The 19,167-nt window shown below is 36.7% G+C and overlaps 2 protein-coding genes across 5 annotated transcripts; one reads left to right on the forward strand and one right to left on the reverse strand.

Annotated features, from left to right (window-relative positions):
• Positions 1 to 513: 513 nt before the first annotated feature.
• Positions 514 to 14,132, forward strand: zgc:112980. 4 transcript variants are annotated; one of them, XM_087235627.1, is made up of 21 exons: positions 514 to 617; positions 735 to 847; positions 1,398 to 1,503; positions 1,607 to 1,700; positions 3,375 to 3,531; positions 3,628 to 3,814; positions 3,924 to 4,046; positions 4,137 to 4,190; positions 4,293 to 4,412; positions 5,155 to 5,568; positions 5,851 to 6,528; positions 6,630 to 6,672; positions 7,034 to 7,250; positions 8,504 to 8,583; positions 9,102 to 9,209; positions 9,303 to 9,383; positions 10,013 to 10,117; positions 10,200 to 10,312; positions 10,399 to 10,521; positions 13,520 to 13,568; positions 13,655 to 14,132. In XM_087235627.1, exons 11-21 carry the CDS (start codon positions 6,431 to 6,433, stop codon positions 13,715 to 13,717), a joined length of 1,080 nt encoding a protein of 359 aa, XP_087091753.1. In that variant the 5' UTR covers positions 514 to 617; positions 735 to 847; positions 1,398 to 1,503; positions 1,607 to 1,700; positions 3,375 to 3,531; positions 3,628 to 3,814; positions 3,924 to 4,046; positions 4,137 to 4,190; positions 4,293 to 4,412; positions 5,155 to 5,568; positions 5,851 to 6,430; the 3' UTR covers positions 13,718 to 14,132.
• Positions 13,758 to 19,105, reverse strand: smcr8b (Smith-Magenis syndrome chromosome region, candidate 8b). Its single transcript, NM_214802.1, is given in 2 exon segments — positions 13,758 to 14,577; positions 16,269 to 19,105. Coding segments are annotated over 2 exon segments (2,958 nt in total). The 5' UTR covers positions 18,809 to 19,105; the 3' UTR covers positions 13,758 to 14,159.
• Between the last annotated feature and the right edge of the window lie 62 nt (positions 19,106 to 19,167).

Genomic DNA, 19,167 nt, shown 5'->3' on the forward strand with positions numbered 1-19,167 from the left:
CTCCCCCCTAAGTCCATTAAACCTAGACTAAAAGAAGAATATAAGAAATAAATTGTCAGCTTATTTAATATTGTTTACAATAATAACCTCTTAAGGGCAAAGGCGTTTTTTTTGTTTTGTTTTTTGTTTTGGTAAGGGCACCTGTTTTACACAGCAGATGCCCTTCCAGTCGCAACCCATCTCTGGGAAACATCCATACACACTCATTCACCCTCCTAAACTACCGACAGTTTAGCCTACCCAATTTGTAACCGCATGTCTTTGGACTGTGGACTGAAACCAGAGCACCCGGAGAAAACCCACGCGAACGCAGGGAAAACATGCAAGCTCCACACAGAAACGCCAACTGACCCAGCCGAGGCTCGAACCAGCGACCTTCTTGTTGTGAGGCGACAGCACTGGTTTTGTGACATATTGCTAGCTAAACGTATAACACGTGCGGTTCACACTCCTGTCCAATAGGTGGCGGGAATGCCCCATATAAATTTGCCTGCCAAGCGCCATTAACCCCTTAAGAAGAAAACGTGAACATTTCCGGTTTGGTCAGGATCAAAAAATCCAGACGAAGCGCCAAACTTTGAACCCGCACGTTCGGGGTGGAATTTGAAGATAAACGTGTAAGTTTCACTGACTAAGTTATTAAAAGTAGAACAAATGAACATAAAAGCTTTTTCACACGACACATGCTGACTTAAGCTGACCTCGAGTTCGCTTCTTCTCGTTCTTGTTTACAGGATGGAGCACAATTCAATTATAGTTTTAAGCGACGATGAGGATGAAGGCAATTTCTCAATGACCCTCAACGATTCCTCTGTGCTTATCGTTGAAAATGAGACGAAAGGACCAGGTAATCTTCGTTATGTCAATACTTAAATATGACAAAACAAAAGAGGTGAGTGTTCAGAAGTATCAACAAGTAACCACGTTTTCTTCAGTGTTATGCTAATATAATGCTTGATTTTACGTGTAATATAGGCATAGCATGATTTTAAAAAGCGATTACTATGCTAATTACGTTTATTGATGTCGTATACCCTTTTAAAGTCTGGTGTTCCGTTAATGCTAAGCTATGAAAACATGCTAATCATTATCGAGGTAAAGTTGGTTCGTTCAGTGACGCCCTCCATATTGTTTACCATGGTACTTTGAATATTCTTTCTTGAAATCACATGTAAGACTTTAAATCAACATTAGTGCTATTTAACTGATCGTGAACAAAGTTGTACTTCTATAGTCATTAGCTGCTAATATGATTTCCCCATGTAGAATTTACAAATAATACTTTTTTGATATTATCTTATCAAGGAGAAAGTCCCAATGTGCTAATATAAAGCAAGCTTTACCCCAGCCTAATCATTGTCATCTTTGTGTTTGTCTTTGTTTTCTGTTCATCTTAGATGTGCCCAGGCATATCGAGGAGGTGGATGAGGACTTGGCCATCACATACTCCCAAACCGCAACAGTTCTTCCACATGCTAGATACGACTGTGTTCTGCCTTTCTGGTTTGTAAAACAGACGTTTTTGTAAAATATTGATTAGAAGATGACTCCAGTGTGTTGTCCTTTGTTATGAGTGTTTTCATTTTTGTGTGTTTGTGTCCTCCAGTCGAGAAGAGCAGAACGTCTCTGGACCTCTACAAGATAATGCTAAGCACTGTGATCAGTGTTTCTGCTATATCTGTGACAAACTAGCCTCCATGGTGAGTTTACTGGCTTCACATTTTTATTTGTGATATGTACCGTATGTATGAGTAAATATATATATATATTTCTCTATAGAGTAAAACTACAAATAAAAATATTTAAGGTCTATCTGTACAAACTGAAGTGTTCTGACAAACTGCCATGTGCATAAGAGAGGACGAAGAGTATCCTATAGACTAATTACCATGTTTGTAAACATTCAGGATGTGCCCACAGAGGTTGCAAAAAACAAACAAACAAAAAAAACAGGAGTGCTAGCATTTACAGTGAGGGAATGACATCTGAATGAATGTGTGAATATAAAACCAACTTTACCTTAATAACTTGCACTTTCACGCTTCATTCTAAGCATTCAGTGTCTGCAATTTAATTAACCATATGTAACTGTTTTTGCTGAAATCATTGCTGCAATCAAAAACGAGTAATGTGTCTGATTCAGCATAGCGTGAACTTACCTGATATGAAATAACTGCAGAGTCGAGCATTTCTAATTTGGTTGTCACTTCATTCAGCTCTATTTTAGCCAAAGTCTGCGGTTGCCATTAAAAGTAATGTGGTGTACAGCAAAAGTTGTTTTCCATTTTGTGACTTTGGACTAAAAGTTAAGTTTTCTCGAATTTGGCATCCTACCGGACAACTCGTTTACTATTGCAGCTGATCTTTTTTTTTTTTTTTTGCAACTGGGGACCCGTGTGACGTAGGTTGGTAATTCCCCTATAGGTGGTTTATCAAGCTCACTCACCTGTCTGGAGTACTCTAGAACTACAAGATATAGTGCAGGCTTCAGATATAATCACTGTCATGGTTCTAGGCTTTGTCTTTAACCATATTAGCAAGTGATTAGCATTTCCTGAGTACTTTCATTTGTAATCATTTAAGAATTTGTCTGTGAGTTTGTCTCGTGAATCAACCATCTGGTTACAAAAAACTAACTTTTTTCAATTTGAACACAATTACATACTTCTATACTATATAGTACACTAAAAATGGGATGTGAGCCAAGTAGTATCTCCAAATTTATAGAATTTGAAAAACAGTATGCGAGAAGTATCCAGATTACTTTCATACTGCTGGTGATATTCTGAAGTGCACATCCAATGCACGCTACGCTATCCCATGATGCACAGTGAGAGAATTCATGGAATGGGAGTTAAGCAGGTAGGCCACGTGATGATGACAAAGTGGTATCCGTAGTACATTTAAGCTCCATTCATACTGTATACACATACTTTTCTATCGGTTAAGTAGTAAATTACAATGCAGTACCTACTGAGTAGTAGGTATTTTTGGACACAGCTAATGTATTTTATTTTGAGAAATATCTTCGAACCATGAACATGTCAGGCTAAATAATTCGAGTCATTGACTTCTGTCTTCATTAGTTTCAAAAACACTAATTTCTCAAAAGTTTATTTGCATGTTTTTTTGTAAAAGACTTATTTTCTAAAATAAAATAAAAAACCCCAAAACAAGTATTGTATATTGATTAGTGGATTGTATCGGGTGATTCTGTGAACTGTGCTGTATACAACTTTTTCCATTGATGCCCTTTTCATTTTTGACCCACATACCAGGCTAAAAGTCTTGTGTTTGTGAAGCATTTGTAAAGCGTGTAAGAAACAAATAAATGTGGCTGTTTTTTTTTTTTTTTTTTTTTTTTTTTTTTAAAGTGTGACTTTTGGACCATTCCTGGCTTTTGCCACTGCAATGCTCATAAGCACAGCGTCTACTGGAAAGCCCTCCGTGACAAGTGCATGATGGGATTTCTGCATGAGCTGAACTTTACCTTTGATCCATCAGAAATGGATTCAGATCTGCGGCGTGCAGGTATTTTCTATCTTTCTCTTCACTAAAACTGCAGATGTACTGATTCTTTCTTCGTACCTGTGCTAACCTAACTCTTAATTTTATGTGCTTATGTAGAGACTTTACTGCAGAAATTTGCTGGCAGTTTAGCAATGAAATATGCAAAGTTTTTGTTGGGGAATGAGAATCCCAATCAAAAGGACTGCCGCTGCTACTGTCATCACAACAAAAATGCCTTTACACAGAACCAGACCTTAGGATGCAAAGGATGCAGTGGACACCACTTTAAAAACCTGGAGTATGAGTAAGTGGTCCTCAATTGTATAGTGTTATTTTGCTAATTGCTTTATAACATGAATGGTGTCTGTGCATGACTGCTTGCTATACTAATTAGCTCTTCATTATTTTTACAGTTACAGTGGTGTCAGTCATCATCTTAAAATGTTTTTCAACGGAGCAAATGAAGAGAACCCCAAGACTTGTGTTGTTATGCTTTTAGGGGCAATCAAGCTTTTCATCACCCACACAGCTCCTGGGTAATAATTGAACATCCTGACCACTTTTTTTTGTTGTTATATGCATTCATGTAATGTGGAATTATTAATGAAATGTTATCTCTCTTGCAGAAATATGCATGCTATTAAAACTGTATCTGAAATGGTGTCAATGCTCCTGTGGAGGTAATGCCACAAACCTGTTATTTGTATATATTTTAAGTGCATTAAGAGTGCATTTATTTATTTATTTATTTATTTTCCTCTTCATATCTTTCTGTCTTCTAGGTTTATGACGAAGGTGTGGACACTTTTAGTTGAATTTGATTTCTCTAGCACATTTTTAAAGCACCTTGATTCTTTCGTCCAGAGGATTCCCATGGCTGCAAACTGCACCTTGCCAAAAAGGTAATAGAGCAATTTCTACGTTATGGATGTGACTTTCAGTAAAAACTTAAAACATACACAAAGAAAGTATATGTTAACATTATATTGAAACATCTGTTTTATATTTTCCAAAACAACTCACCACAGAATTATGGGGTCAGAAAAATATCAATCTGATGCATTTTAAATGAGGAAAATAAACATGCATTATGGATGTGACCAAAGAAGTCGGGAGATAACAGTAAACGACATATTTGTAGAAACAGACCCAAGTTTATTCTTTGTTTAATTTTTTATGTATGTCAGTGCTTTAAAAAAAGCGTAATTATATCGAGACATTTTGACAGCAAAATTGGAAAATTTAAGTTTGCGTACTCCTGGTTGGAGGAAATTCAGTTTTAACATTGGCTGAAGCCTGTCGCTGAAACCAACTAAGGAATTTATTATTTCAAGCTTTATTTCTTCCAATCTTATGTGAGTTCTGTTGCATGGTTGTCGTCTGATTTATTTAACTACAACTGTTTATTAAGTAAAAGGTTTGATACTGATTAGAACTTGAAGTGGCGACGAGGTCTTAAAATATTCTGAGAAGGTCTTTTAAAAAAGTCTTAAGGTATTGAAATTACCTTTAGGATTCCTGCATATATCCTGTGTAGGTTTAATCTGCTTTTGCATGTTGAGACAGCAATTTTTAATTTTGTTCTAACCTTTATTGATTGTATAATGGATGTATTATAATTATATATTTTGTCTTTGATTTCAGCCTAAGCGTGCTACCTTGGGATGATCCACTACTCTCTTCTGTAATGAAAGGTCAGAACATCACTGGAGAGAGGCAGCTCAAAGGTCGAAAGGTTCAGCTCTTGTGTGAACATCTGACTGTGATTCAAGCAAGAGTCTGTAAACTTCAGCGGCAAAACAAGTAAAATATCCCCTTATTCTTACCTTATTTTGTTTAGTGTTTGTTAAATATTTATTTGATTAGAATGTACAAGCATCATTCTACTGAGTTTCTGTAAGTTTCAAGTAACAGCCAATTTGCAACCTTCTATAGATGTTTGGGGAGTTTTCATCCTCAACTTCCTCTTCAAACTAACCTTCAAGTCGTTTTAGCATAGTTGATTGCGTTTCCTAAGAGATTATTATACTCTAAACGAATGTGTCCTATTACGCTATTGCTACATATTTTTGTTAAATACAACTAAACTGAAATTTTATACAAAAACAGAATTGTCTTTTAATTGACATTAGTTTTGTGGAAATTTTGACCTACTGCATAAAACCCTATCCTAGAGCAGTGGTCTCAAACTTAATTCTTGGAGAGCTGCAGCTCTGCATAGTTTAGCTGTGGTTTAAGCACCTCCAACTCGCACCTGCTTAATGGTCTATAGTAGTGTTGAACACTTTGATTTTGGTTTGATCAGCTGTGTTTGATTAGGGTTGGAGCTAAACTATGCAGAGCTGCGGCCCTCCAGGAATTAAGTTTGAGACCACTGCCCTAGAGTAAATGCATAGATGGTGAGGCTGATTTACTCCCTGCCAACGGGTGTCATTTAAAAACGGCAATGATGTAGTGTTTGCTGGCTTAGCGCTGTAAATCAAGTAGTGTTATTAGATGCAGAGCTGCTTCAAGCAAGATGAAAAGAAAATGACACAAACCTTTCTAAAGACTCTCAAAGTTCCTCTCAAAGATAAGTTCATAGAAACTCCTACTCCAATTGTAGACCAGCACATTTATTAGAGGTTTGTTGTTTGAGTTAATAAGTGATTAAAATATGAATTTTAATAATATTATTGGTGAACAGTTTTTGATATTTCCCTATTTCAAGAGATAAGCTGTACTTGCATGGCTGCAATCCTTAAAATAAGTTTGTCAAGGGAAATTACCTTTTATTTTATTTTTTTGTCCCCTTTCTTTTTAAAAAACACTTTCTGCACTAGTTAAATCTATTTTAGGGATTTTGTTGTTGTAAATGACAAAGAAAATAGAGGTAAAAGGCATTTGCGGATTGTCAATAAAAGGTTTGTCATTGTAATCTATGTTCTTCCTGATAAGTCTTCTTTTTAACATTGACATTACCAGGTACAGAGAGCTGGCCCGCTACCTCAAAGTTGTCAGATGCATTAATAATCCAACGTGAGTATCAACTGCGTATAATTTATATTGCTGTTATAAAACCGATTATAATCATGCGTAGTTCAGTCGTTCATTATATTTCTCTCTATCTGTGGTTTTAGGCTGCAGAGAATGAGAGACTTGGTTCCCCTCTACCTGTGCAAGGTACAGCATTATTTTCAGTGCATTCTACCTTTTTGCTTTACAACAATTTCCCATGCACCGTATTATATGCTCATTTTTCATTGGTAAGACTCTAGGAAGATTGTTTTTTTGTGGTCAAAATATGTGGTCAGTTTGTTGAAAGTTACACCTCTGTCAGGACCTCCTTTATAAAAAGAATTCATTCTTAAAAGGCTTGTATTTGTTGAAAGTTATGGTTGTGGTATCAGACCAAAGTTTGAAGTTATGATTAGTTTTTGCATGTACTAAAACATTGAGACACCAAAGATTATGGCAGTATAAATCTCTGTTTTGAATGATCCCCAAATGATAACACACAAATGAGTGTTATTTGTGTGTTAAGGTTGGAGACTACACGGGTGCAGTCCAAACCATGTTATCCCCAATGCTTGGTGCTCCTTCCTCTGCCTCTCGACTCACACCTGCACAGTTCAGAGCTTATCTGCGGATTCTGACATCAGGTCATGCACCGGACATAACACTGCCAGAGCTTGACCCAGAGAACGGTCATGTGATCACATCAGATCCTTTATTGAGTACTAAGTGGACGCCCATCGAAGGTACTGAACTGACAGCATGTAGATTGAAAAGTTTGGGTTATTTGAGCATTCACTATTGAGCTGCAACTGCACTTGAAATAATAGTTTATATGCTAATGTTGTCTCAAACTAGATCTTGATGCTTTGTTTGTATGTGAAATGTTAAAAGAAAAAAGATTTCACTACTATTAATACTACAGTTTATGATATTGATGATAAATATAATTTTAATTGTTAAATATAATTATTTATATTTAACTGTCATGAATTATTTATAATCCATGACAGATTTAAACCAGTGAAGGTATCGACACAAATCGTTACCTCAAATAGCAAGTCCTTATCTTAGTGAGAAGTTCATTGAATTGTTCAAAACACCCAGTTCATTCAGAAACAAAGCAGTTTTCTTTTTAAATGAGTTGTTAAATCATTGTCACATAATTTAATTCAAAAACAGGTTAAATTAAGAACAAGAGTATCTATAATGCTGCTCAGACACAAATGTTTGGCATTGGCTTTTGATTGTTGATATTTGTTTAATTTCTACAGTATATTAAGTCATTCCATATAAAGTGGCCTTCTAACTACATTCTTAGCCTTCATCACACATTGGTTGCTTTTAGACTTGTGAGACACTTGCTATAAATTTCACATGTTTGGAACAACTATTTTGGAATTTTTATCATATAAATGATATATGTAGACCCTATGACTAATTGAACATGTTCTGCATTGGATCTTGATTTACTTTACAGATCTTTACAGTATATTAAGTAATTTTATACATGGTGGATTTCTGACTGCATACTTATAGATTTCATCATAATTTAAATGCTTTTAGGCTTTCAGGAGATGTTTGTTTGTTTGTTTGTTTGTTTATTTATATATATATATATATATATATATATATATATATATATATATATATATATATATATATATATATATATATAAACTTCTAGGAAAATTAATATCTCCTAAAGACCGTCATTGGCTGAATTAGCTCGCATAAGGAAAACATGGGCGTATAGACTAATATAGAAATGTCAGTTAACATAAGCAATGGGTTTGAAAAAAAAAAAGCATTTGTTTTCTCTTCCTCTTCTATAATCCACTGTACAGTACAAGATCAATCCCAGATCAATAGTGAATGCAGAAATAAAGAAATAATGCACAGTTAAAGACTGAAGATGCTGCTGACTTGTGACGAGTAACTTTTTTAAAATTATTTGTTACTTAAGAATATAATGCTTTTTCTATGTCTTCATTTAAAGGTGTAAATTCCTTCAAGAGTATGGAGGTGCTGAAGTTTGCACTGAGGGTTCTGGACTGCAACAGCACTGTTTTTGCAGATGTAAGTATAAAATGTATATACATAAAACACCAAAGTGAATTAAGAAGTGATTTTTGCAGAAAAGAGCGTTATTTGAAAGCCCCAAATCATGCTTGTGACCCAAAAGGATTTTATTTTTTTTTTTAAATTAACATTTTTATTTAATTAGTTTTTCTTTTGTATTGTGTCAGGGGCAGCATCAAAACATGTTGTGATACATCTATGGATTTTGCTGGTATAGGATTCTGATGGAAATCTACTGGAGATACTGCTCTCCTTAAAAACATAACTAGAAAATTGTACACATACCTTAGAAACGGTATCGCATAATTTTGTCAGTTTTAAAACTTGACTTTTCAAATCCACGGTATACCTTGAAACTGGTTATCGTCCCATGCTAGATGCATCAACCCATTATAATTTAATTGATTAACTCTTCATGTGTGTTAAAGACTGTCTGTCAGCATGAACCCTAATTATCTCTTCAGATCTGCTGCCTTTTTTTATAACAGAAGGTCCGTTTGTTTTTTTGTTTTTAGCCGGAATGCTGGGTGTATCTGCTCAGCGTTGTCAGTTCCAGCTTTATTACTCCAGAAGGACTGGTTGTTGGTGCATTGTTTGCCGAGCCTGACATCAACTTTCAAACGGTGAGAATGTTTATTTTGTTTTTTGCAGGGAATTGATTGGACAACATACTTGCATGTTATGATGGACACTGATAATTTTGTGCTTCTGTGCAGGTGACCAGAAAGGCTGCCAATGCAATTCTCGAGGAGCTGACAAGTACATCGCGCATACAGGTCCCCAAAACATTTGATATTGTGAGTTCAATTTATTAGTTTTTTTTTATGCATTTATTTTTTGGGCTCAAATCCTTATTCGTGTACGGGTTTGAAGAATAATATAACCTGTGTGTGTATTTAATGACGACAAATGAGATGTGCGTTTTCTATGTATAAAATAACTTTTGTATAGTTGGGTTAGGGATAGTTCAACCAAATAAATTTGTAAAATGTAATTTTGCTCCCTTGTTCAACCATTTAGTTTTTTGTTTTGTTGAACACAAGATACTTTGAATGTCTTCCATAGTAGGACAAACAAATACTATGAAAGTCAGAGGTTACAAGTCATCAGCTTTCTTCAGAATATCTGGCTTTGTATTCCATTTAATGAAGAAATTTATCAAGGTTTAAAACATCTTGAGTGTTTGTAAATGTTGACTGAATTTGTGTGAACTATCCCTTAAAAATATGAAGTTTCATCTTTGTGCCGTGTAGATTTTTATTTTAAAGATGTATTCATTTTCTAGCCTGATTAAATATCATTCATTATTTAGCAACCTAAATAAATGACAATTAAAAATGCTCTGGTTAAGATCAGATAATTTACATATAATGCAGAGTCTTTGCTTATTGCGGCAGCATGTGATGTTTTCTTTCCTCCTCTTTAGGGTTATCCTGACCAAGCTAGACTGCTGTTGGCCGTTCAGGCTTTGACACTGCGTATATTCCACTCACAACTCCGCCCCATCCTTGGTGTCATCACTGTTTTTAGGGTGCCTATTTTCTCTAGATCTTGTCAGACTTTAGATGCACAGCTGTTATGATATTACTGATCTCTTGTACATTTGGCTTTAGTTGAACCACTGGGCGCTTCATTGGTTCTTCAACAGTCTTCTGGTAAAGCCTAATATTCTGCAATATGTCCTGTCCTGCGTGCTGGAAGAACTGTCTCACGAACCCTACGAGAGGTTAGCCTGTATGCTCACACTCATTTAACCAAACTAAACAAAAGCTAGCATGCTTAACATGTACTTGCACTATAACTATGTTTCAGAAAATTGAGCGAAAGCGATCACTCCCTGGTTGCTTACTTCCTCTGCATGTTCTTCCTGGAAAACAGCATTCTTCTAGATGCTGCATCCTATCCCATCAGTGGTCTGCTTGCGACTTGGGACGAGTAAGCTGCAGCAACCCTTCCCTACTGAAATGCTTATTGTTTAACATGGGCCATTACTAAAAGTTGTTTTAATGATGTTTGTGCATAAATATTTAGTCTAATTCAAATATAATGTTGGAATTGACCCTTCACAAAGCCCCCTTTTCACTTTTAATTTCCATTTAAATTTAGTTATTTCGCCGATGTATTTGTCCAAAGCGACTTACAATTGAGGGATTCAGCTAGGGCTGAGCGACATTGCAAAAAAAAAAAAAAAAAAAAAAAAAAAAGATCACTTTCATATCATTAGATATCAATAATTATTATTTTTTTAACTTAGGAATATTAGGATTTTTTTTATTGTACCACTTTATTTTAGCTTACCAACATTAATAATAATACTAAGGCAAATAGTTTTAATAGTCAAAAACTATAATGTTTAAATAAAGTGTTAAAGAGAATCTTAAACAATGTTGTTAATAAGTGTGTCTAATTTAAAGCCTGAATGCTGAACAATCAAAGAATACTTGAAGGTGTGAATAATAATGATACACCTTGAACAACTGTCAATATCACAAATTATGATAATCAAATCTGAGCTTTCAAGTAAAGGAACCAACATCATTATTTACTTATATACTGCAACATTACTATTTGAAGTTGGATGACTACATTTCCTCCTATGCTAAATAATCTTTCAGATTGGGAGCTACTGGCTGAGATGCACAAGAAAAGAAACCCAAAAGCCACTCTGGCGGTGTTCTTTATTTGCAGTTTCTTCACTGCTGCTATATGGTACTCATTTTCGCATTACCAATGCAGCAGCTCCGATGCAAATTATGGAGAAAAGTAAAAAGTGCTAAAGTGTTTGGGTGCGCTGTGTTTGTCTGAGGTAATTATTCTGTATGTAATACTCTTTGGTAATAATGGCAAAGTATCAAGCAGGTTGAATAGTTCTACTTGCATAAATTGCGGTGTGTATGCGGCATTCGAAAACTATGTTTGTTTGTTTGTTTTTTTTTTTAGCTCTGTGCAGTTAGAAAACACGCACAGTTCACGTGCGCGCCGCTTGTGCCACTTTTCAATTGCACATGAAAGTTGCGCGTGTCCAATGGAAATGACAAACTTGCACCCTAAGCTTATTTGCATTACTTCCAAGGCGTGTGCTTAGCAGCCACATTTTATTAAAACTAGCGCTTCATACCAAACTTTTTTTTTATATTGACAATGGTGCACGGTCAATAAATATCGATATGATTTTATCGCCTAGCCCTATATTCAGCAATGCAACAAGAGACAATGCACACAAGAAGTGCTAATTATTCAAAGTAACTTGTTTGTGCTCAGAGAATTTAGTGCTAGAGTAATTTATTTATAAAAAAAATAACAATAACTATATATATATATATAATCTTTAAAGGGAGAGAGGGAGAAACTGCTTGGTTTTGGTGTTATTCACCAGGGTTTAGGTCTTATCTGAAGAGATGGGGTTTTTAGTTGTTGTCTGAAGGATACCAGTGTATCCACAGTCAGAGTGGGATTGGGAAGATCATTCCACCAGCAAGGAACATTAGAAAGTGACTTACAGCCTCTGTGATGGCACCACACAGCGGTGCTCACACCCACACTCCTGGAGGGGATGTAGAACTTCAGGAGTAGACATACTTTCAGTATCAGTCACATGCTCCCATATTGATTTGTTCACTCACCAGGGACATGTTGAATACTTTCAGTACAAATTACATACTGATTCCAGGAAAAAAAGACATAAGGGTTCGCATTGTGCATATGAGGGGAAATATTTGATGCGAGTGTAAATAAAAACAAATTACATTCTGCAGCAATAGTCGAGGAGGAGGTTGATGATGATAATGGCTGAAGTTTTGATCATCTGAATACAATGAAAAAATTTTACCAATTGGTCCCCTAACACATAATTCACAAACACTCAAATGGTGGCATCTTGAAGAAGACAGTGCATTTATGAATATATGAGACAGTGTAAAGTTAATTCATTGTTTATCTGGGTCTCTAGGCTATGGTTTAAATTGACTCGCCTCATCTAAAGAGTCCTCTGATGGTTTACTGTTTGTCACATCATCATTAACTAAAGTTTTGTCGGCTGTCCAATAACAGAAGAATTTAGCTAATCGGTTCGAGTTCTCATGTTTTGAGCCATTATTTTAGCAAGATCAAAACAGCCCTCTTGATTGACAGTGGCAAATATGCACAGCTTTTGTTTTTCAGCCAACGGTAAACTTCCAGTGAGAACTTCATGTGACTACTTCCAATTTTATAATGTTCCTTTTACAGCAATGATGTAATGTATTTAAAATGCGTTCAGTTAAACAAACTTAAGAATTCATTAAGTTGAAGTGTAAAACCAGAAGAACGGCACCGAAAATCTAGACTGGTGCCATCAGCTGCAGGCTAGTGCAGAAACTCCCCTAATGCTGGGGTAAAATACACTTTCATATTTTAAAGACATGTTGCGGAAAAATTACATTTAATTTAAATGCAGTGCTTCTGTCTAGTCTTGAGACTCACTTTATATCGTAAATCAGGCAGTGAAGATCACGGAATAAAAAACAACTCAAACGTGGTGATTTTGTAATGGATATAGTGCACTGGAAGTGCATTTGTCCATGTACGTACACAACATTGAGGAGTACACTGTCCACAAAAACGTATCGGTTTCATTCACTTCTCTAGGTTTCTGGAAGAGAACAAATGTATGCCCAGCCTTTCTGGGTACCTGCTGTCTGATATAAAGAAAACATTTTCACAATTCTTAATGTTAATCATGGATGTTTCTCTAGTATCAATCAAACTGCTGCGAAGGGTCAATTGCCTAAGTTGTTGTGGATGATGCACATTGTAGAGTAGATTATTAAAAATAAAAAAACTCTGGGAAAATAAATTGAATGTCATCATAAGGTACTTTAGTCATAGTTCATATAATTTATTTTTGCTAAATTATCAAACTGCTTGAGTTTGAAAATGTATCCTTTACTTTCAGATCGCACAACCCTTGGCAAATACGCTTGAGGCTGCATCTTGAATGCAATGTAAGATTTTTTTGCTATTACTATTCTATACTTCAAAAGTCTAATTGTTTAGATTTCAGTAACCCATGTGTTCTGTTCTCCTGCAGGCTGCAAGACTCACTCAAGAAAAACGCCAAATCCTGCAGCTCATCCAACGCCTGAGAAAATGACCCTGACTCATCCTGAAGAAAAGAATATTTATGGGTTTTATTGTAGTTAAGATCAATTTTTTATTTCTTATACTTTTTAATAAGGCTGATTTTGTTATTTGCACAGTTATATTCAGCAAACAGAGTTTCAAGTCTTTAAACATTAGTGGTATTGTAAATAAATAGTTAAGATTCAAATGCAACTGATACAGAGCTGTTCAATATTGCTTTGTTATACAGTAGCTCATTTAAGCTTGTGAATGATTGCAATTCTCAGGGAACTTTTCACAAGCAATTAAGCCATAATTACTGTATAAGTGCCTTTTGTAAACAAGATATCACAACATGCAGAAACTGTAAATATAATGTTAAAGCTGAGCAACACAGCTTTGTGTCTGCAGTCAAAGCCAAGTATTACAACACTACATTGCACAAATCTTTGAGTAGTTTTTGTGAATGACTTTCACAGTTTGAAGATGGATGTTGTGGTGTAGCTGAATAGGAGCACATTGGGAGTAACCTCCATGAAGTGCAGTTTGATGAGTTCAGATAAATAGCGAAGGATTTTCTTGTCATCAGTGTGAAGTTCAGAAAGAAAACATTCTGTCCCTGAGCTTCCCTGGGGCCTGCTGGGTGAAGGGTGACCATGTGAGAATGTTAAGAGGAATGCTTTGGTGACGAGCTTGCTTTGCACACTTTGAGCGAATGTGAAGTAGGTGTTTCCACGTTTAAAGTGGCTCTTGGGTTCCACCAGCAGGTTGATGAGAGAACCACTGTAGGTCGGGCAGTGCAGGGTTTTTTGATCTACATCTAGGATACTGAGGTACCGGCTGTAATGGTCCAGGCAGTGAGGCAGACTTGAGGGATTAAAACTGCACATCCTGTGGTAAAAGACAAAAACAATTTATCAAAGTGGTGTGACAGCTGGTTTAACTGTACTGAAACGTTGAAATTTCTTAAATATGTCAAGTCTGATTCATGAGAACAAACAGCATGCGTCTCTCTCAGATGTAAAATCTTCAGATTGCAAATAATCTTAAAATTGTGCGCAGTCAAATGGTTTTACACATGAAGTGTGCTAAATTGAGCTGTAATGTGTGATTAAGCTGACGAGGTAGGCTGTAGGGAAACTAATATCCTTTATGTTTTTGTTGGTTAATTACATTTTTAATTTGATATTAATATTACAACAAATAATACAAATTATTTATGCTGCCTAAATTTCATTTTAATGGTACCAGATTCTAACAAAAGGTAAAGGGTTGTATGTATGTATACTTGATGAGGGTGTTACACACTGTTTCAAATCAGAGCGTTTAAATGTAAACTTTTTGGCATAAACTTAGTTTACACTCTAAAGTCAAGTTTCAATGCGAGTGCACATTTTATAAATGAGACTGCAGACCTTTCTCTATATTATACCTGCTCGCTCTCCCTACACACACTTTTTAACAGTTGCAGTGTTCTTTAAGCCAGTGTTTTTCAGCCACGTTCCTGGAGGACCATTTTACAATGTACCTGATTTAAATCAACAGCGGAGACTGAAAGACCTGAAATGAATGTGACACACTAAGGAGACATCCAAAACATGCAGTGCTGGTGGTTCTCCAGGAACATGGTTGTGAAACACTGATTTAAGCCCTTTCACAAAGCTTAGAGCTATATACAGTACTATTGCCCTTATTCTTCAATGCAGTAGTGCACTCATTTTTTTTTTCGTCGCTTATGGGGGAAAAAAATCCAGGAGTAAATAACATCAAAAAATCGTAAAACTACTTGCTGTACAAACAAGAATTTGCATTACTATACAGACCCAGTAGAATAATCTAACAAGAAAATATCAGTTTGAAACATCAAACAGCAGAATGAATGAGCTGTTTTTAACATCTAAAAATAAATGGAAGTGAATGAAAACGCAAGTCTCGAGCCTAAAAGATTGAAATGGCTGTGCCCACTCATGAAAAGAATGAGGTGAATATGCCAAAAATACTCAACCCTGCTTTTCAAGATCTGCTCATATATTTTATCATGCTTTATCCAGGTCTAAGCAAGTTTCAAAATGAAAATTATTATTAAATTATGAAAACCATCTCAATAGCCATTATAGCACATGTTGAAAGGTAAAGAGTCTCCGGGCCTACTACGTGCCAGGGGACTTTATTTTAATGATTCAAAACAATACACATTTAGGCCAACCAATATTTCAGTGTGGCACCAATTTTATTTAAATTTGGGATCAGAAAGGTTTGAATCGAGGAAACCGTGACTTAAAAAACAAACAAACAAAAAAAGTTTAATTTCCATAGAGATTATTTTGAACTCATTCAGCCAATCAATCTGGGTCTGACGGGAGCATTTTTAGCTCATCCTATAATATATACCTGAAATGACTAAAGAGTTTAGATGCTTTTCCTCTTTAAAACTCAAGCTGCAGCAGGTGCGATGATATAGCATTTGGAAATAGTGCCTAGCAATGTGACTTTCAATGTAACCACCTGCTTGCAAAGGAAGTGCTGCAGCCATGGTATGGCAGCATAGTTCCTCTATTTTGTAGATGGATAATAAATGTTACCTGTCAAAACCAATGAGTTTCCAGTTGAGCAGGTCCGTAAGCTGCAGTGGTGTTGAAGTCCAAGGCTGGATGCTGTCTTTGTATTTAGTCAGATGTGGCAGGTACACGGACAGTGCTGTAACTAGTCGTCTCACAGCAGCCTCCTCACTTCCTAGTACCACCAATGTTCGGCCACTTAGAAGGCTAAACACTGCATGCACTGCAAAGGGAAACTGCCGCATGAACTGAAGTGCTGCTCTTCCTACTCTGCCTCGTCTCCGTCTGGTCCCACCTTCTCTTTTGTCCTTGGGAAGACACGCAGGGAAAGTGCATTCGGAGGTCGTGGATGCAGTGGTGCTCCGATAGCTGAAGCAGTCTGATAAATCGTCAGGTACCATCCGGCTGGGCTCATCTAACAACAACATAGTGGCTGATTCTGTTGCTTGACAAGAGTCTTGAAAGCTTGTTTCTTCTAGAGTCAAAGGGCAGTCTGGTGGGGTTACAGTGACTGATGGATGTAGCTTTTTCAAACATGCATTTTCATGATCTGCAGAGATCTTTCCCTGAACATATATACTCTTTTCATTGTTGTCTTCTTGATATTGAGACGAGTTTTTCTCATCAGTCTCTTGCTCTGGGCTTTCTTCATCAATTGCGCAGGGGTATGAGGCACGCAGTTCATCAGGTAAGATGGATTCTGTTATGCAAAGCACCTCAATGCTGTCTTCACTGCATGTTCGTCTGGTAGGCACCCTTCCTTGCTTTAGACCTTCCAGTGCAGTGGCACTAGACAAAGGTGGAGGTCTGTGCATTGCTGTTTCCACTGGCGTATTTGCCCCCTGGGATCTAAATGACCTCTCTGTTCCCAACACCTCAATACTGTCTCCACTACTAATACTGGTTTTCATCAAATTCGAGACACTTTCCACATTTCCTTGACAATCTGGAGCTGAAATGATCTCATCTTTCATCTCAACCTCTGCTGGGGATTTGTCTGCTACTTGGGGTCGGTTGTCCTCTGAAGGTGTATTTAAAGTGCTATGTTGAACTTGAGATTGGCTGGATCCACCCAACTCAAGTTTTATTGGCACCATTTCAACACAAGATGCGTATGACTCAAGACTGACCGGTCCACTTAGAAATGAGGGTGCAGGAAGAAAGGATGTTTGCTGGATTGTGCTTTGCCCAATCTGTAACCCTACATCATCGTTCAGGTCGCACAGATCCTCAAACAAGAAATTAGTAGATTTGAGGTTGCGGAGGAGATTTCGGCAGAGTTGTTGAGTGTAGAGATAGCAGGCGTCACCTCTGAACGTTCTCTCGATAGAGTACAGTTGCTGCAGTGCTTGTTGGTAGAAGTAGTCATCACACAATTCCTCGAGAGTTTTCAGACGCTTGTCAAATCGGCTGGATGACGTGGAGTTAATCTGCTGCAGAGTTTGTGAGGGTGTGTTTGTATAAGTAAAAACACTGCATTCTAGCATTGGCCCGGAAAACTGACTGTCCAGGTCGAGGTCAAAAGACTGAGGGAGGTCATCAGGTTCATAAGGGGAGTATTCAGAGTCTCTAAGCTTTCTAGTTGGGTAACAAGTGACCTGCTTTAGAAGGCTTTTATAGTCTTGAATCAGTTTTTCTACACTGGCCAACTCATCATTTTTGTTAGCCAAAGGCATTGGACATGATGTTTTATCCGGTTTGTCCTTTCTTTGTTTCCCGTACTGTTCAAGTTCAAAATGTGACCTATTCTCATTTTCAAGCTTCACTTCCACCTTTCTAGAATTCCCACATCCGTCTTTCTCTTGCGGTGAGATTTCATCTGTGTGAGAGGATTTCTCGTTCAGTTTCACCTCATCTGCATTCCTCTCAAATGAATGTACACCATTTAATATTGGTTCCCTTTCACTGCTGCACTTTACAGACACAGTATTTAACTCTTTCTGTAACACGACTCTTGTATACTCCAAATCTCTAAGCTTTACCTCCAGTTCATTCGCAAAGTTCTTCCTGTTTCCAGTTTTCAGACATTCTGAGACTTTGTTGAATTCTGTGGAAATCCTTTGGAATTGTTGAATGATTTTATTTTCATCAGACGACACATAGGCAAGACAAAGAGGCCGCACAAAACCTCGAGCCTCCAGGTCATAGAGGGTCAGGTGGTGCACATATGCAAATACTCCTTCTCTTGAGTCTGCTAAAACCACCTTTGAGTCTTCTACAAAGTTCAGCTTGAAGGAACCGTAACCTGGAGAGCCGGCCAGGGAAGTCTGATAGTCCACTGACATGATCCGAAGAGAGAAGTAGTTCAAATCAAAAGTCCCACAAGCTTTAGTTTCAAGAGGAACTGTAAGTAATGGCTGGGGGCCAACTTGCTCTGAAAACTCTGATATGAGGATGAAATCTTTCTTTAACTTGGCACTAGATATCTTGGACCATGGGGTGGCATCCCCAGTGTATGGATACATGGGCACAGACAGATCCTCTGGAAGTACCGAAGAGTCTGTGGTTATTTCACTGAAATCTGTTTCTTTGGTGAAAGCTACCAAGTCTGGAGACCCAATCATAGTGGCACGAATTGTTTTTAACAAACCAGACAAGGGTGTGAAAAGTATTATGAAATGATATTCAGGTAAAGGTATGAGGACTGTGTAAACATATAATTATTATATATTTAACTACCTCAAAGTCTTCAGCAAGACTGTTAATGTCTTTATTGATTAATCAGCAGCATTTAAAGAACATTTAAATTATTACTTTTTAAATAAATAAATAAATAAATAAACATTCTTGACTGACTTGTTACAGAACTACAAACAGTGAAAATATATTTAAAATTCAACATGAGATGAACCCAAGTATGTACTTAGTAATAAATACATTTCTTTATGTCTTTAATTTGAAATTAAATCAGGACTATGTGTAT

Source organism: Danio rerio, chromosome 1 (assembly GCF_052040795.2).
Source record: "Danio rerio strain M-AB ecotype USA chromosome 1, GRCz13ab, whole genome shotgun sequence".
Taxonomy (NCBI): Eukaryota; Metazoa; Chordata; class Actinopteri; order Cypriniformes; family Danionidae; genus Danio; species Danio rerio.